General features: G+C 35.6%; 1 protein-coding gene across 16 annotated transcripts in view; it reads left to right on the forward strand.

Annotated features, from left to right (window-relative positions):
- MYCBP2 (MYC binding protein 2) overlaps window positions 1-14,231 on the forward strand; it is a 293,673-nt gene that overhangs the window by 260,478 nt on the left and 18,964 nt on the right. For 12 of the 16 annotated variants that reach the window (XM_086709855.1, XM_086709893.1, XM_086709868.1 and 9 more), the window contains 7 exons: window positions 1,419-1,484; window positions 2,809-3,048; window positions 3,365-3,463; window positions 9,474-9,554; window positions 10,552-10,818; window positions 11,546-11,829; window positions 13,410-13,506. In XM_086709855.1, the coding sequence (XP_086565981.1) occupies window positions 1,419-1,484; window positions 2,809-3,048; window positions 3,365-3,463; window positions 9,474-9,554; window positions 10,552-10,818; window positions 11,546-11,829; window positions 13,410-13,506 (1,134 nt within the window). Of the gene's footprint in view, window positions 1-1,418; window positions 1,485-2,808; window positions 3,049-3,364; window positions 3,464-9,473; window positions 9,555-10,085; window positions 10,247-10,551; window positions 10,819-11,545; window positions 11,830-13,409; window positions 13,507-14,231 lie in introns of those variants that run through there. The other 4 variants (XM_086709861.1, XM_086709946.1, XM_086709934.1 and 1 more) reach the window with 3 other exon arrangements.

Below are 14,231 nucleotides of genomic sequence, written 5' to 3' on the forward strand. Positions count from 1 at the left end.
CCAGGAAGACAGAGTGATGGGGTTGGGTCTTGGGTAACCTCGATAGAATGCCAACCTGAGAAGCCCAGTCTGCAGTCAGAACACTCCTCACCATCTGCAGCCACCCCCAACTCCTGTCCATTAAGTGCAGCTGCAGTGCTTCCGTGGCGGTGAATAAGAAGAAGGGGCGTAGCTAATATAAGCGTACCTCCTTTTCAGAGCCAAGAGTTTCAATTTGTACAACTACTTTATCTTACTAGAAAGTCAGGTGTAATAAATCAAAACATTTTTCTAGCTAGAACTTACTGTTCAGTACAAAGTTATCTTTGACTCATGGTATATTTTAAGCCAGGACATACTCTCCCTCAGAACAATGATTCCAATCAGTTTGACATTTTTCCCTTTTAGGGAAATAATCATAGCAATATTCATTTTAAAATCCCCAGTAGATAAGCTGACATGTGCTTTCCTTTTAAGAAACCTCCTCTAAGTTCTGTGTATCCTTGAGGCTTATGTACCTGTGTGTCCCCAGCCTGTCTACCACCAGTGCCTTATACATGGCAGTTGTTTGAATTGCATCGACCTAGAGCGCTTAAAGTATGCAATGCTCCAAGGAATTAATGTGTTAATCTGTTTCCTGATGTGCTTTGCATAAAGCTTATTCAACCTTAAGGTCTCTGGCTCTAGAACTAGCATGATCTTTTTGGTACCTAATGACACTGAACTTCTGTTTGACATTTATTTTGTTTGCTAATGCTCCTTCCCTAGTGTGTCAAGAGGACAGAACCGATCATTCTCATATGTCCTTCTCCAAGGCTGTAAGACAGTCTTGGTACATTGTGATAGTCAAGAGTGTTTGTTAGGGAGTGGAGACAAGAGTGAAAGCAGAGTTGTTGGAAAGTCTCATGATAGAGATAGAATTTAAATCTTTAGACTTTGGATAGAAAGAAGGAATGCCAAGCTTTTCTTTCAGAGCCCATGGAGACTGAAGGTAGAATTTGTGAGAACGAGACAAGACTGGAGTTGTAAGAATGTGGTTGCTTGAGGGACAGGGGGAGCACCTGGGTGGCCCAGTCAGTTAAGCATCTGACTTCGGCTCAGGTCATGATCTCACAGCTTGTGGGTTCGAGCCCCACATTGGGCTGTGTGCTGACAGCTCAGAGCCTGGAGGCTGCTTCAGATTCTGTGTCTCCCTCTCTCTCTTTGCCCCTCCCCCACTCATAGTCTGTCTCTCTCTCAAAAAAAATAAATAAACATTAAAAAATTAAAAAAAAAAAAAAAAGAATGTGGTTGGTTGGGCAGATGGAGTGAGATCAGTTAGGAAGAATCCATGACAGACATACAGAAGAGTTGATGTGATATCAGTAGGCTGTAAGAAATCATTATAAATTCAGTAGCAGGAATATGGAAGAATAATTGTTGTGCATTGTCTGTTTTAGAATAAAGTTACCTCAATGACCTTCTTAACTGGCAAAGCAGTAGAAGATTTGTGCAGAATAAAACAGGTAATTAAAATTTTGTCATTAAATGTTACCTAGGGAGAAATTCTTCTCAGCCTCCTCTGTTAAATTCTAATTTCGGCATGCTACCAAAGTATTCTAGGAACTCATCTGTTTACAAAACATTAAACCGACAAATAGTCCAGATACAGGAACATTTACAACCATCCCTGTGCTAATAGCCTATAGTGTCCTAAATGCTCTCCTGTCACAATCGATTATACTATACCTACAGTCCTCTACTCTGCCTCCTGCTCCCTTACAAAGAAAGATTCAGGGCACCTTAAAATGCATCACAAATCCCATTCACAATTAACACCTACACTTCAGGTTAAAATGTAGATTGTTGTCCTCTAGCCTGAAAATCTATCACAACAGTGCACCTAAATCCAGGCTGCAAGTCAATTTACAAATGAACTTTAGAAACAAGTTAGGTTGTATTTGGGCATTCTATATAAACTCACTTGTGTTAGTGAAACTTTATCAAAGCTGTTATCCCATATATGTTGACTACTTGTTTTGTTTTTCAAATCATATTGAAAGAATAAATTGAAATTTTGGATTAAACAAATAATAAATTTTGTTTAAAAGGCTAAAAGAATTTGGGGAAATACTTCTGTTCAGTGAGATAGTATTTATGCTTAATGATTTTTCTAGAAAATTGACATTATCAATTAATTTTTTCATTTTATCAACTGAATAGAGTCAAAAACCATTTCATAGTGCATTGAAATTTAATCCTTGAAAAGTTACATTTTCAGTGAAATCAGGAATCACAAATATGCAGTTACATATTATATAATTTTTCTTCAGAAGCAGAACATATTAAGTAACTGCACATCAAATATGCTTATCTATCTTTGAAAAATAACAAAACATGGTTATCTTTAAATGGTGGTTAAATGTGAAGATGCACAAAACAGGACCTCGTGCTGATCTTGTATTTCTCCTCAGTCAGATTAGGGAAAGGACAGTCACATGAATTGTTTTAATGATTTTACTTAACATAACTTGTGCATGGAAAGTAATCAGACCTGTATTTTAATTCTCAGCTCCATGTCTGACTGAGAATCCTTCAACCTGGGTTAACCTCACTTTACTGAGAATCCTTCAACCTGGGTTAACCTCACTTCATCTGTATAATAGCTACTGTAGTATTACTTATCCTCACCAGGCTTAAGTAAGATAGTCAGTGTGAAATAACACAGTAAACCTTAGTCTCCGTACAAGTCTTTGTTATTTGAGCTTGCAGTTATTAGCGCTAAGTCTAGGACCTTGGTAAGAGAGTGATATGGCTGTATCAGGTTTCTATCCCTTTTCTGTTTGCTAGGTTGATCTGGATTCTAGGCACATTGGTTGGGTAACAAGTGAACTTCCAGGAGGGGATAATCACATCATCAAGATTGAATTAAAGGGCCCAGAAAATACACTGAGAGTTCGACAAGTAAAAGTCCTGGGCTGGAAGGATGGCGAAAGCACAAAAATTGCTGGCCAGATTTCAGCCAGTGTGGCCCAGCAAAGGAACTGTGAAGCCGAGACTCTGCGAGTGTTCAGACTTATTACATCTCAAGTGAGTGTCCTCACTCCAGGTTCTAGCACACGATACACTGAAATCATATCTTCTGCAATGCTGATACCAAAGGGTAACAGAATACTTTGTAAAGCTTGTTAGAGATGGATGGCAAACATATGACCCATTTTCTCTTCTTCTCCTAGCCCTAAACTCCTGTGTTTCATTTTGCATTCATTAATTCTTAAAAGTAGTAGCGTATAGCAAGAACAGCATAGTAATATTATAAAACCTGCAGTATTAGCTCATGCATCCTTTAGGTTTCACACTAGTAATTACTGCCATTGATTCCTTCTCACATTCCTGTCTTTATCAGGTATTTGGAAAGCTCATCTCTGGAGATGCTGAGCCTACACCAGAGCAAGAGGAAAAAGCACTGTTGTCATCACCTGAAGGAGAGGAAAAAGTATACAATGTATTTATTTGTATTCTAAAAATATTTACTTCCATTTTTCATTTTCTTTTGTTAAGTGAAATATTCCATTTATTACTATGGATTTTAATGGATATGTGACATTAATTTCTATGAAGTTAATGTTTTTTACTTTAATTAGGAGATGAAGAAACTATCAAAAGAAATCATCTGTTTATATATGATCTAGCTAGTACTGTGAGTAACAGCAAAACTTGGCTCTATACCTTGGGCTGTAGTGTCAAATGTTAGGATTTGTAAAATTAGCTTAGTCATTTACTGTACTGTGTACAATTAATTATCTTCTCTTTCCTCCATTTCCTCCATTTAATCTGTTCTTCATAGTCCAGTTAAAAAATACTGTCCTCTCCAGGAATCTTCTTTATGATTTCCCCCAAACAATATGCAGTTTTTCTTCTGCTAAACTTCATAGTAATTCCTAGGACTCTCTTCTTGATTTCTTTCATATGTTGATTTGCACACATATCTAACCTCTCCTACTGAATCATAGTTTCCTAAAGACCAAGTACATACCTGATTTGTCTTTGTGTCCATGGCATAAACACACATGCGTTTGGTACATTTTTACTGGAGGAACCTGTTCTTTATGTTCTTGAAATTTCTTTTTTTGTGTGTGCTTTTTATTTTGAGAGAGAAAGATAGAACACGTGTGTGCGAGCAAGCAGGGGGACGGCAGAGGGAGAGGAAGAATCCCAAGCAGGCTCCATGCTGTCAGCAAAGATCCCAACGCAGGGCTCAATCCCACGAACCATGAGATCATGACCTAAGCCAATATCAAGAGTCAGACACTTAGCCAACTGAGCCACCCAGGCACCCCTTGAAATTTTTTTAAAACTGCGGTTGCCTTTACTTATTTGGTCTACTCTAAAGCTCCCTGCCCTAAAGGAAAACCTCATCTATTTTCAAAAAGAGAGGTCAACCCTGACTGGTCTCGATATTCTTATATCTTTAGATGTTACAGATAATCACCTTGGCAGCCCTTTGAAAGATAAATTTCAAGGACTTATCTGGTCTAGCCCTGAGCCTTCTGATATAGTAATGTCTAAGTCATCTACATCATTCAGTTTGGGTTCTGTAGAAAATAAGGTTTTATAAACTCTGGTTGTTTCTTTCAACATCCTTTGGAGATACCATTTGAATGACTACACGACTATGTGACTATTCATTAAATCAGCTGAATTTTGACAAAATGGCAATTTTGTGCTAAATAATTGTGGTAATTGGTACCAAGCCCTCAGAAAGTTTGTGTCTGTTCTTAGATATGAAACGTTCACACACCCCAAAAAAAGAAATCAATAGGGATACTATATAGCATATAATCAATTTTTTATGTACATAAAAAAATTGCACATGTCATAGGTTTTTAGAGTATGTTGAAAGTATTGCACCCTGGAGTGGTCAGAGAAGGGTCTTGGTAGGTGCTGGATGTGAATTGGACCTAAAAGGGAATGGGTGAAAGTTAGATTGACAGAGGCGATGGGAGCAGACTCATTGAAGAGGCTGGTCTAATAGTAGGAGAGTATATGTTGGGATGCTAAGGTTGATGGGGAAAGTTAATGCTAGTGGTAAGATGCCCATGAAATAGCACAGTTGTTAAGAGAATCATTTTTTAAGTCAGGTGTTTGAAGTAAAATTTGCATACAGAAAACACTGATCCTTTTAAACTGTATTGTTCAATGACTTTTGACCAACATATAGAGCAGTAAAATCATCATCACAATGAAGTTTTAAGACACATCACTCAAAATTTCCCTCCTGGTCCTTTACAGTCTGTCCCCTCACCTCATGCATAGACCCTGGCAACCACTAAACTGTTTTCTGCCCGTGTAATGTTGCCTTTTCCCAGATGTCATATAAACGGAACCATATAGAATATAACCTTTCCATCAGCTTTCTTTCACTTGATATAATGATTCTGAGATTCATCCATGGAGGAGCATGTGTCAGTAGTTGTTTCTTTTGGTTGCTGAAAAGAATTCCATTGTTTGGAATTAGCAGTTTTTGTTTATCCTTTGACCTTATGATGGATATCTGGGTTGTTTCTTCTATTTGGCTATTATTAATTAAGCTGCTGTGAACATTTGTGTACAGATTTTTGTATGGGGACACTTTATTTCTCTTGGGTAGATACCTATAAGTAGGATTGATGGGTTGTATGGTTAGTGTATGTTTAACTTCATAAGAAACTGCTCAGCTTTTTCCAAAGTGATTGAACCATTTTACATTTTTACTGGCAGTGTATGAGATTTCCAATTGATCCACATTCTCAACAGTACTTGGTATTGTCACTCTTTTTAATTTTAGCCATTGCAGCAAATATGAAGTAGTATCTCATTGTGGTTTTAATATGAATTTCTCTGAGGATTAATAATGTTGAGTAAATTTTCAAGTGCTTATTTGCCATCTCCATACTTTATTAGTGAAGCATCTGTTCAAATCTTTTACTTATATTTTTTTATATCGGGCTGTTTGTATTACTGGGTTGTAAGATTTTTTTATATATTGAGGATAAAGGCTCTTTAGCCAGTGTGTTTTCAAATATTTTCTCCTACTTGGTGGTTTATCTTTCATGAAACAGAAGCTTATAATTTTGATAAACTACAGTTTATCTGTTTTTTTCTTTCTTTTTTTTTTTTTTAATGTTTATTTTTTGAGATGGAGTGCGAGCAGGGTAGGGGCAGAGAGAGAGGGAGACACAGAATCCGAAGCAGGCCTCAGACTCAGCTGTCAGCACAGAGCCTGATGCGGGGCTCGAACCTGAACTGTGAGATCATGACCTGAGCCAAAGTTGGATGCTTAACCGACTGAGCCACCCAGGCACCCCTGTTTTTTTCTTAATGACTTAGGATCTTTGTATCTTATCTAAAACTTAATGTCACAAAGATTTTCTTCTAGAAACCTTAGAGTTTTAATTCTTTTGTTTATAGCTATGTACCTTTTAAGTTAATTTTTCTCCATAAGGTGTGAGATAAGGGTTGAGTTTTATTTATTTTTGCCTGTAGATACCCAGTTGTACCACCACCATTTGTTGAAAAGACTGTCCTTTATCAGTAACAAATTCACCATAAACATGTAGGTCTATTTTTGTAGTCTCTACTCTTTTCCACTGATCTGTATATATATTCTTAAACCAACAGCAGACTGTCTTGATTACTGCAGCTTACAGAAAATCATGAAATCAGATTCCACCACGGTTCTGTTTTTAGTTATTTCGGCTATTCTTGTGCCTTTATATTTCCATATAAAGCTTAGAACCAACTTGGTAGTTTTTTCCCCTTCCGAAAAATCAAAAACAAAAAACCAACCTGAAATGTTATTGGAATTGTACCAAATTGTTAGGTCAGTTGGGGAGAATGGATATCTTAGTAATACTGAGTCTTCCTATCCAGGGATGAACATGATATATTTCTCCATTTATCTAGATCTTCTTTAATTTTTGTCAGCAGTGTTTTTTGTAAGTTCAGTGTACAGGTCCTGGCCACTTCTTATTAAATTGATCCCTAAGGGCACACGCATGGCTCATCAGTTAAGCGTCTGACTCTTGGTTTCAGCACAAGTCACTAGCTCATGGTTTCATGAGTTCAAGCCCCAAGTTAGGCTCTGTGCTGGCAGCACGGAACCTGCTTGGGATTCTCTCTCTCCTTTTCTCTGTCTGCCTCTCCCCTACTCACACTATCTCTGTCTCTCTCAAAATAAACTTTACAAGAAATGTTTTTAATAAATTGATCCCTAAATAATTATAATAATCCCTAAATAATAATTGTTTTTGATGCTACTGTAAATGGTATTCTTATTTCACTTTCCAGTTCATTTCTAGCATATAAAAATACAGTTGGCTTTTGTGTATTAAACCTCTGTGATCTTAAATTGTTAGTTCTAGAAGCCTTTTTGTAGAATTTTTGGGATTCTCTTCATAGATAATCATGTTGTCTGCAAAGAAAGTTGGTTTTATTCTGCCTTTCCAGCCTATATGCCTTAAATTTCTTTTCTTGTGTTAGTGCAATGGCTAAGCCTTTCAGTACTATGTTGAATAAAAGTGGTGAAATCAGACATCTTTGCCTTTTCTGGATCTTACTAGGAAGGATTCAGTCTTTCACCATTAAGTATAATGTTAACTATAGATTTTTTGTAAATGCTCTGAGAATTTTTATCAGAATGGATATTCTTATATATTTTTCTTTTTTCATTTTCTTATATTCATTAAAGATAATTGGTATATTGCTATGTATATTAGTGGTTATGTAATATTAGCCTAAACATAGTTTATTTTTCTTTAATAAAAAGAAAGATATTAACTAGGGGAGTGATAACTAAAAGGTACAGTGTTTCTTTTTGGGGTGATGAAAATGCTCTAAAATTAACTGTGGTGATGCTTGTACATATCTATGAATATACTCTAAGCCATTGAATTGTACATTTTAAATGAGTGAATAGTAAAGTATGTTAACTATATCTCAAAGCTATTTAAAAAAAACTACAAAAGAAATTTAAAAGTAAGGAGATAAAGTAACTATCTAAAAGGAATTCATTTGTTAATGTATGATCTAGCTAGTGTTTCAAGTAGCAAAAGAATTATTCTACCAGTGTGCTTTCTTTAATCGATATAGGGCTGTCTTCTTCTATTACTTCTTTCCATCTGTTTGCTTTATTTTTGATTTTTTTCTTTTTCTAGTTTCAAAGACTTGAGATCTTTCTTTTCTCATATAAGTACTGGTGCCATTTTCTTAGCCCTGCTCTAGTTGAGTGTCAGAAATTTTGGTGTGTTGCTTATAATATTTTCTCATTTCACTCAGCATTTCACTCAGTTCAAAATATTTTTTGATTTCCATTTTGATTTCTTCTTTGACCTCTGGATAATTTAGACATTTCTTGTTTAATTATAAATATTTGGGGATTTTTCTTGGGGGGTAACTTTCTATTACTAATTTCTAGTTTAATTCATTGTGGCCAGAGAATATACTTTATATAATTTCAGGCCTTTTAAAATTGTGAAGGTTTGAATTCTGACTCATATATTTTAGAGAATGTCCACATGCTCTTGAAAAGAACATGAACTCTGCTTTTCTTCTAATAGCAGTTCAACTTAGTTGATAGTTTTGTTCAAGCTTTATTGAGAACTTTACTGATTTTTGTTAGTTTGCTCATTTACTTGTTCTTTTAAGTACAGAAAAAGTTTTGAAGTGTCCAGCTATATGGATTTGTCTATTTTCATTTTAGTTTACCTGGTTGCCAATCTCAGCTGTCTGATGGGCACCAAAATGTATGGTTTTGTAGATTATCAGCTTTTTCTCATTGTTAAGGTGGGAGTTACATTCTCATATAGCTATCTCTGTCCTAAGAAATGTGAAACTAAGAGTCATTTTTATTCTTAGAGGAGTGGCTTGCCTTACTTTTCTTACCTGTAAAATAGAAAATCAGACTTTATCTTATGGGCTTGTTGTGAAGATTAAATAAGAGTATATGTATATCTGATAACTATACATCTGTATATCTGTAACTTAGAACAGTTCCATTTACGTAATAAGCACTATAAAATTTCAGCCTTTATTTTTCTTCTTTGTTTCTTTGATTACTGGTGGTGGTAGACTAGCCTAATTTAAGAACACCATTATCACAGAGTTTTTTTAGGATATTTTCCTTTTAACTGAATGTCATTTTCTGAATTGTTCTTCTAACAACTGAATGTGGATTATCCACGGTTTAGAAATAGATCTAATCAAAGTGACGCAAAATGATAAAGAAGTTCATGAAAAGGTAGTATGCTTCTCTGAATTTCTTAAATTCAGAAATTTTGCTATTTTTATAGTCACCTTAGCCAGTAGTGATTTCTTCAGATTTTATCCTTTGTCTTAGTGTTATAGACCTCAATTTAAAAACATATTCATTTTATAAAATAACCTTAATAGTTATTTATCAAGATACTTTAAGATGTCAAATATACAAATTTTATTCAAAGAGCCTGCGCTCCCCCCCCCCCTTTTCTATGTAAAAGGCAACATCAGACGCTGACCTGAAAGAACATATGGTCGGAATCATATTCAGCAGGAGTAAGCTGACGAATTTACAAAAACAGGTTAGTAAATTGTCATTTCAGTTTTCATTTGTTTTTAGGGTATAAAGTATTTTCCAAAATTTACGGAGACTTTTTTTTGCTGACTCTTTTATAGTCCTGCAGAATGTGTCTGCCTTTAGTATATTGGCATACCTGCATCACTTTAAAGATTTTATGATTAACTTTCTTACCTTGCTGCTCTTTGTTATTTCTCATTTTCAGGTAGATTGTTTCATTTTGGTGTCAAATATCCAGCTATATCAGATTTCATTTGTATTTTCTGTGTTCCTTTTCCCACTTTTCTTGTTTGTCAGTTGATTTTTTTTTTTCCTGAGCAATTATAGTGTTAACTAAATCATTGCTAATATTTTTAATTATAAGGAGATGGAGTAGTACTAGATTGTTCATATAATGTAGTACCTGGGTAACAAAAACTAGTCTTCCAAAAGTCTAATAAAATACCGGTTTTAAATTAGCCCATTATTTTAACTTTCAGCATCATTAAATCTTGCTTAAATAAATAAATTTATCTGTGCTTTATCTTTTTAACAGTGTTTCATTGAATCTTAAATGCTACCAGTTATAAAATGTGCTGTTATTTCATGTATCACTAAAAAATGAAAATTTGCTGCCAATTACATTGTGAATGCCACCAATTATAAAGCACATTATGAATAAAAATGTTAAAATGTGGGAGGAAAATATGCCTTAGAAGTGATAAAATATGGTAATTTGCTTTTGTTTGATGTCTCAAACTACAGGTATGGGTATTGGTAACTTGTATATAAATAGTTTCTACATAGGAGTTGATTTAAATATTAAGATTGTTAATCATAGTTCTGATAGTTTTCCTTAATTGTTTTTAAGATGAGCTAAGAGAATGGCATGATGGAGAATTAACTGGGAGAAAGAGTGTTAAATTGAGCATCAACTAATATTCTTGTCTCTTTTTTTTTTACTAGAAATAGTAAATCTGACATAAGTATGTTTTTACATTTTCTTCATGTTGTCTCTATAGGTGTGTGCTCACATCGTCCAGGCTATTCGCATGGAAGCCACCAGAGTTCGTGAAGAGTGGGAACATGCCATTTCAAGCAAAGAAAATGCCAATTCTCAGCCCAATGATGAAGATGCCTCCTCCGATGCTTACTGCTTTGAGCTGCTCTCTATGGTCTTAGCACTGAGTGGCTCTAACGTGGGCCGGCAGTATCTGGCTCAGCAGCTAACTCTGCTCCAGGATCTCTTTTCACTGCTCCACACAGCATCTCCTCGAGTCCAGAGACAGGTGACTGCTCACACCACTTACCTTCTGGCTTACTTTGTTCCTCAAAACATTGTTAAAAAATTATACTAGCAAAGAGATTCACCTTAGGGTCTTAGGATTTTTATTTTGTTTTGCTATTTTGTTTTTTGGATTATATTTTAACTCCATGCTTTTTATTTTTGACTCATTGTCATGAGAGTATGGAAGAGCAAAATATGTTTCATTTTACTAATGTGCTATTATGATAAAGAGTATTCTGTCTACTGATTGTCTTATTACCATGAGATGTGTGATTTTTCTTTAATCTTTTTTTTAATTTTTTTTAATATTTAGTTTTGAGGCAGTTGTGGGGGGGGGGGCGGATAGGCAGAGAGAGAGAGAGAGAGAGAGAGAGGAAGACACAGAATCTGAAACAGGCTCCAGGCTCTGAGCTGTCAGCACAGAGCCTGATGCAGGGCTCAAACTCACAAACCATGAGATCATGACCTGAGCAGAATTCAGACGCTTAACTGACTGACCCACCCAGGTGCCCATCTTTAATCTTGACCAAATAAAAGACCTGTCTTTTTCTTGCTTACCTGGAGGGGTAATTACCACTTGAGAAATTAAAAATAGTGTTTAAGTCTTATATTTCTGTCCTTCTCAAAGCTTTTGAAGTCATAGAAGGGCAGCAAGGCGCATTATACAAATAAAAACTTTAGAATACCAGTCTTTAAGAGGAATTCTTTCCTTTCATTTTTCTTATCAGGTAACCTCCCTACTAAGACGGGTGTTGCCTGAAGTGACTCCTAATCGTCTGGCCAGCATCATAGGAGTGAAATCCCTCCCTCCAGCAGATATCAGTGATATCATTCACTCAACAGAGAAAGGAGATTGGAATAAACTAGGTATCTTGGACATGTTTCTAGGATGTATTGCCAAAGCACTCACAGTTCAGCTAAAAGCCAAAGGAACTACCATCACAGGAACAGCTGGTACCACTGTGGGCAAAGGTGTTACAACAGTTACTCTTCCAATGATTTTCAATTCCAGGTTGGTCATTGCATCTGTTTTAGTACTAAAATAGAGCAGAGTGAGCTACTATTTGGAGAATTAAGACAAGATTTCGATTTCTACTTGTTTGCTTGTTCACCAAATAGAAACCATAAACAACTAATCCATGTATGAAAGAGAGTTATATATATAATACAAGTGTCCTTTCAAGTTAGTGGGGAAAGGAAGGTGTAATGAATATGATATTGGAATGCTTCTCGTGTAAAAAAAAAGATATTGAAGGCCCCTATCTCACACCATATACAAAAGTAAATTTGAGATCAGTTAAAACTTTATGTATTTTTCTTTTAACACTCTACTAGGACAAATTATAGAAGAATATTTCTGTAATCTTCAATCCAGAAAGACCTTAAAACTCGGAACCAAAAAGTCACAGAGGAAAAGATTCACAAATTTGGCTACATAAGAATGAAAGTGAACTGAGAGAGAGTAATATTAAAATTTTTTTTAAATATAAACTGACCTGAAAAAAATATTTAACACCTATATAGTAGAGAATGAATTATTAGTCATAATATTTTTTTTTTAATTTTTTTTTTCAACGTTTATTTATTTTTTGGGACAGAGAGAGACAGAGCATGAATGGGGGAGGGGCAGAGAGAGAGGGAGACACAGAATCGGAAACAGGCTCCAGGCTCTGAGCCATCAGCCCAGAGCCTGACGCGGGGCTCGAACTCACGGACCGTGAGATCGTGACCTGGCTGAAGTCGGACGCTTAACCGACTGCGCCACCCAGGCGCCCCAGTCATAATATTTTTTAAATGACTACAAATCAATGAGAAAAGACAAACAACTGATAAGAAAATATATAATGAACAGTTAGTCCTGAGATAAACAATAGGAAAATATCTTTGTTTTGGCAGCATTATGAAGAAATAGGCATTATGACATCTAATATAGATTGCTACAGCCTTTTCGGATGTCAGTTTAATAACATATCACTGTATTTAAAATATGCTTATCCTTTGACCTACCAATTCTACTTCTAGAACTGTTTCCCTCAAAAATGTTTATACCTATGGACAAAGATATGTGCAAGGAAGTTCATTGCAGAGGTGTGTGTAATGCAGAAAATTAGACATCTGGAACAGTACTAGTCAAAGAATCAGTCCATGAGATTAAGCAAATAACACTAGAATATAAATCAGTGTACTGCTTTCTTCATCCAGATAGTCTTGCAAAGAAAAAAAAATGTCAGCTGAAATAAACAGTAGTGTGATACCCACTGATACAGTTGACATATTCTGGTGCAAGCCCTCAATATCTCTGTGGATTGGTAACAAATAGTTTGTGATCTGTGGATATACTTTGAACAGCAATGTTCTAGAAGTTGCAAGATACAAAAATTATATATAAACAAATATTTGGAAGGGAACATGTATCAGAATAGCTACTCTCTCGGGGTTGAAGAGAAGATTATGAATAATGTTTTGATTAATTTCTTTTTAAAATACTTTGAATCATTTAAAAAATTAAGATACATGCTGAAATAGCAGTTTTCTTTGTATTTGTTTGTAACTATCACTGAATGTTTTGCAAATGCTGACTTTTCTTTGTAGTTATGTTCGAAGAGGTGAAAGCCATTGGTGGATGAAGGGCTCAACTCCTACCCAGATCTCAGAGATCATCATTAAACTTATTAAGGATATGGCAGCAGTGAGTTCCCATCCTTCTGATCATTATGTCAATGAAGTGCAATAGAAATCTGATTAAAACAGGCAGCTTGTTCTACTACATTAATAGCAGAAGTACATTAGTGTTATTTTGCTTTACTTAAAGCCTCTGTTTAGTAGGTTAACACACCCATTTGTCTTTTCGTTCAGTGATATGTTTTTTGTGTAAACTTCATTTCAAGCTTCCCAATTAATTTACTTGAGAAACTAAACTTTAAAACTTAAAAAATAAAATATACTTTTTGAGCTCTACAAATAAGCCAGAAACCAAAAACCTAAAAGAAAAACAGGGCTCCCTGATGCGATAGTTTCTCATTCTTTTTAGTTCTCTCTCTCCTGGTTTACAAAACTTTTACTCTTCTTTATTAATATACTCTAGTACTGTCTTTAGATGTTGGCTTTTCAGGGAGATCTGGGAGTGTGGAGGAAAGGAAACTGTTTCACCAGAGTACATGGCTCTTACTGTTTGCTCCATATTGCTAGTTTCCTCACATTCCGTTATATTTCCAGGCTGAGGGGGGCAAGGTGCTGTGGAGTGTGGGCTCCTGAGAGGCAGACCAGACAGAAGGCGTTTTGGAGGAGGAGGTGGAGAAGGAAATGCCCTTTGTTTTGTTTTGTTTTTTAGAAAAAGAGAGAGCACCCAGCAGGGGAGAGGGGAAAGGGAGAGAGAGAGAATGAATGAATGAATGAATGAATGAGGGAGAGAGA

This window comes from Puma concolor, chromosome A1 (assembly GCF_028749965.1).
Source record: "Puma concolor isolate L17-30 chromosome A1, mPumCon1.1.hap2, whole genome shotgun sequence".
Classification (NCBI taxonomy): Eukaryota; Metazoa; Chordata; class Mammalia; order Carnivora; family Felidae; genus Puma; species Puma concolor.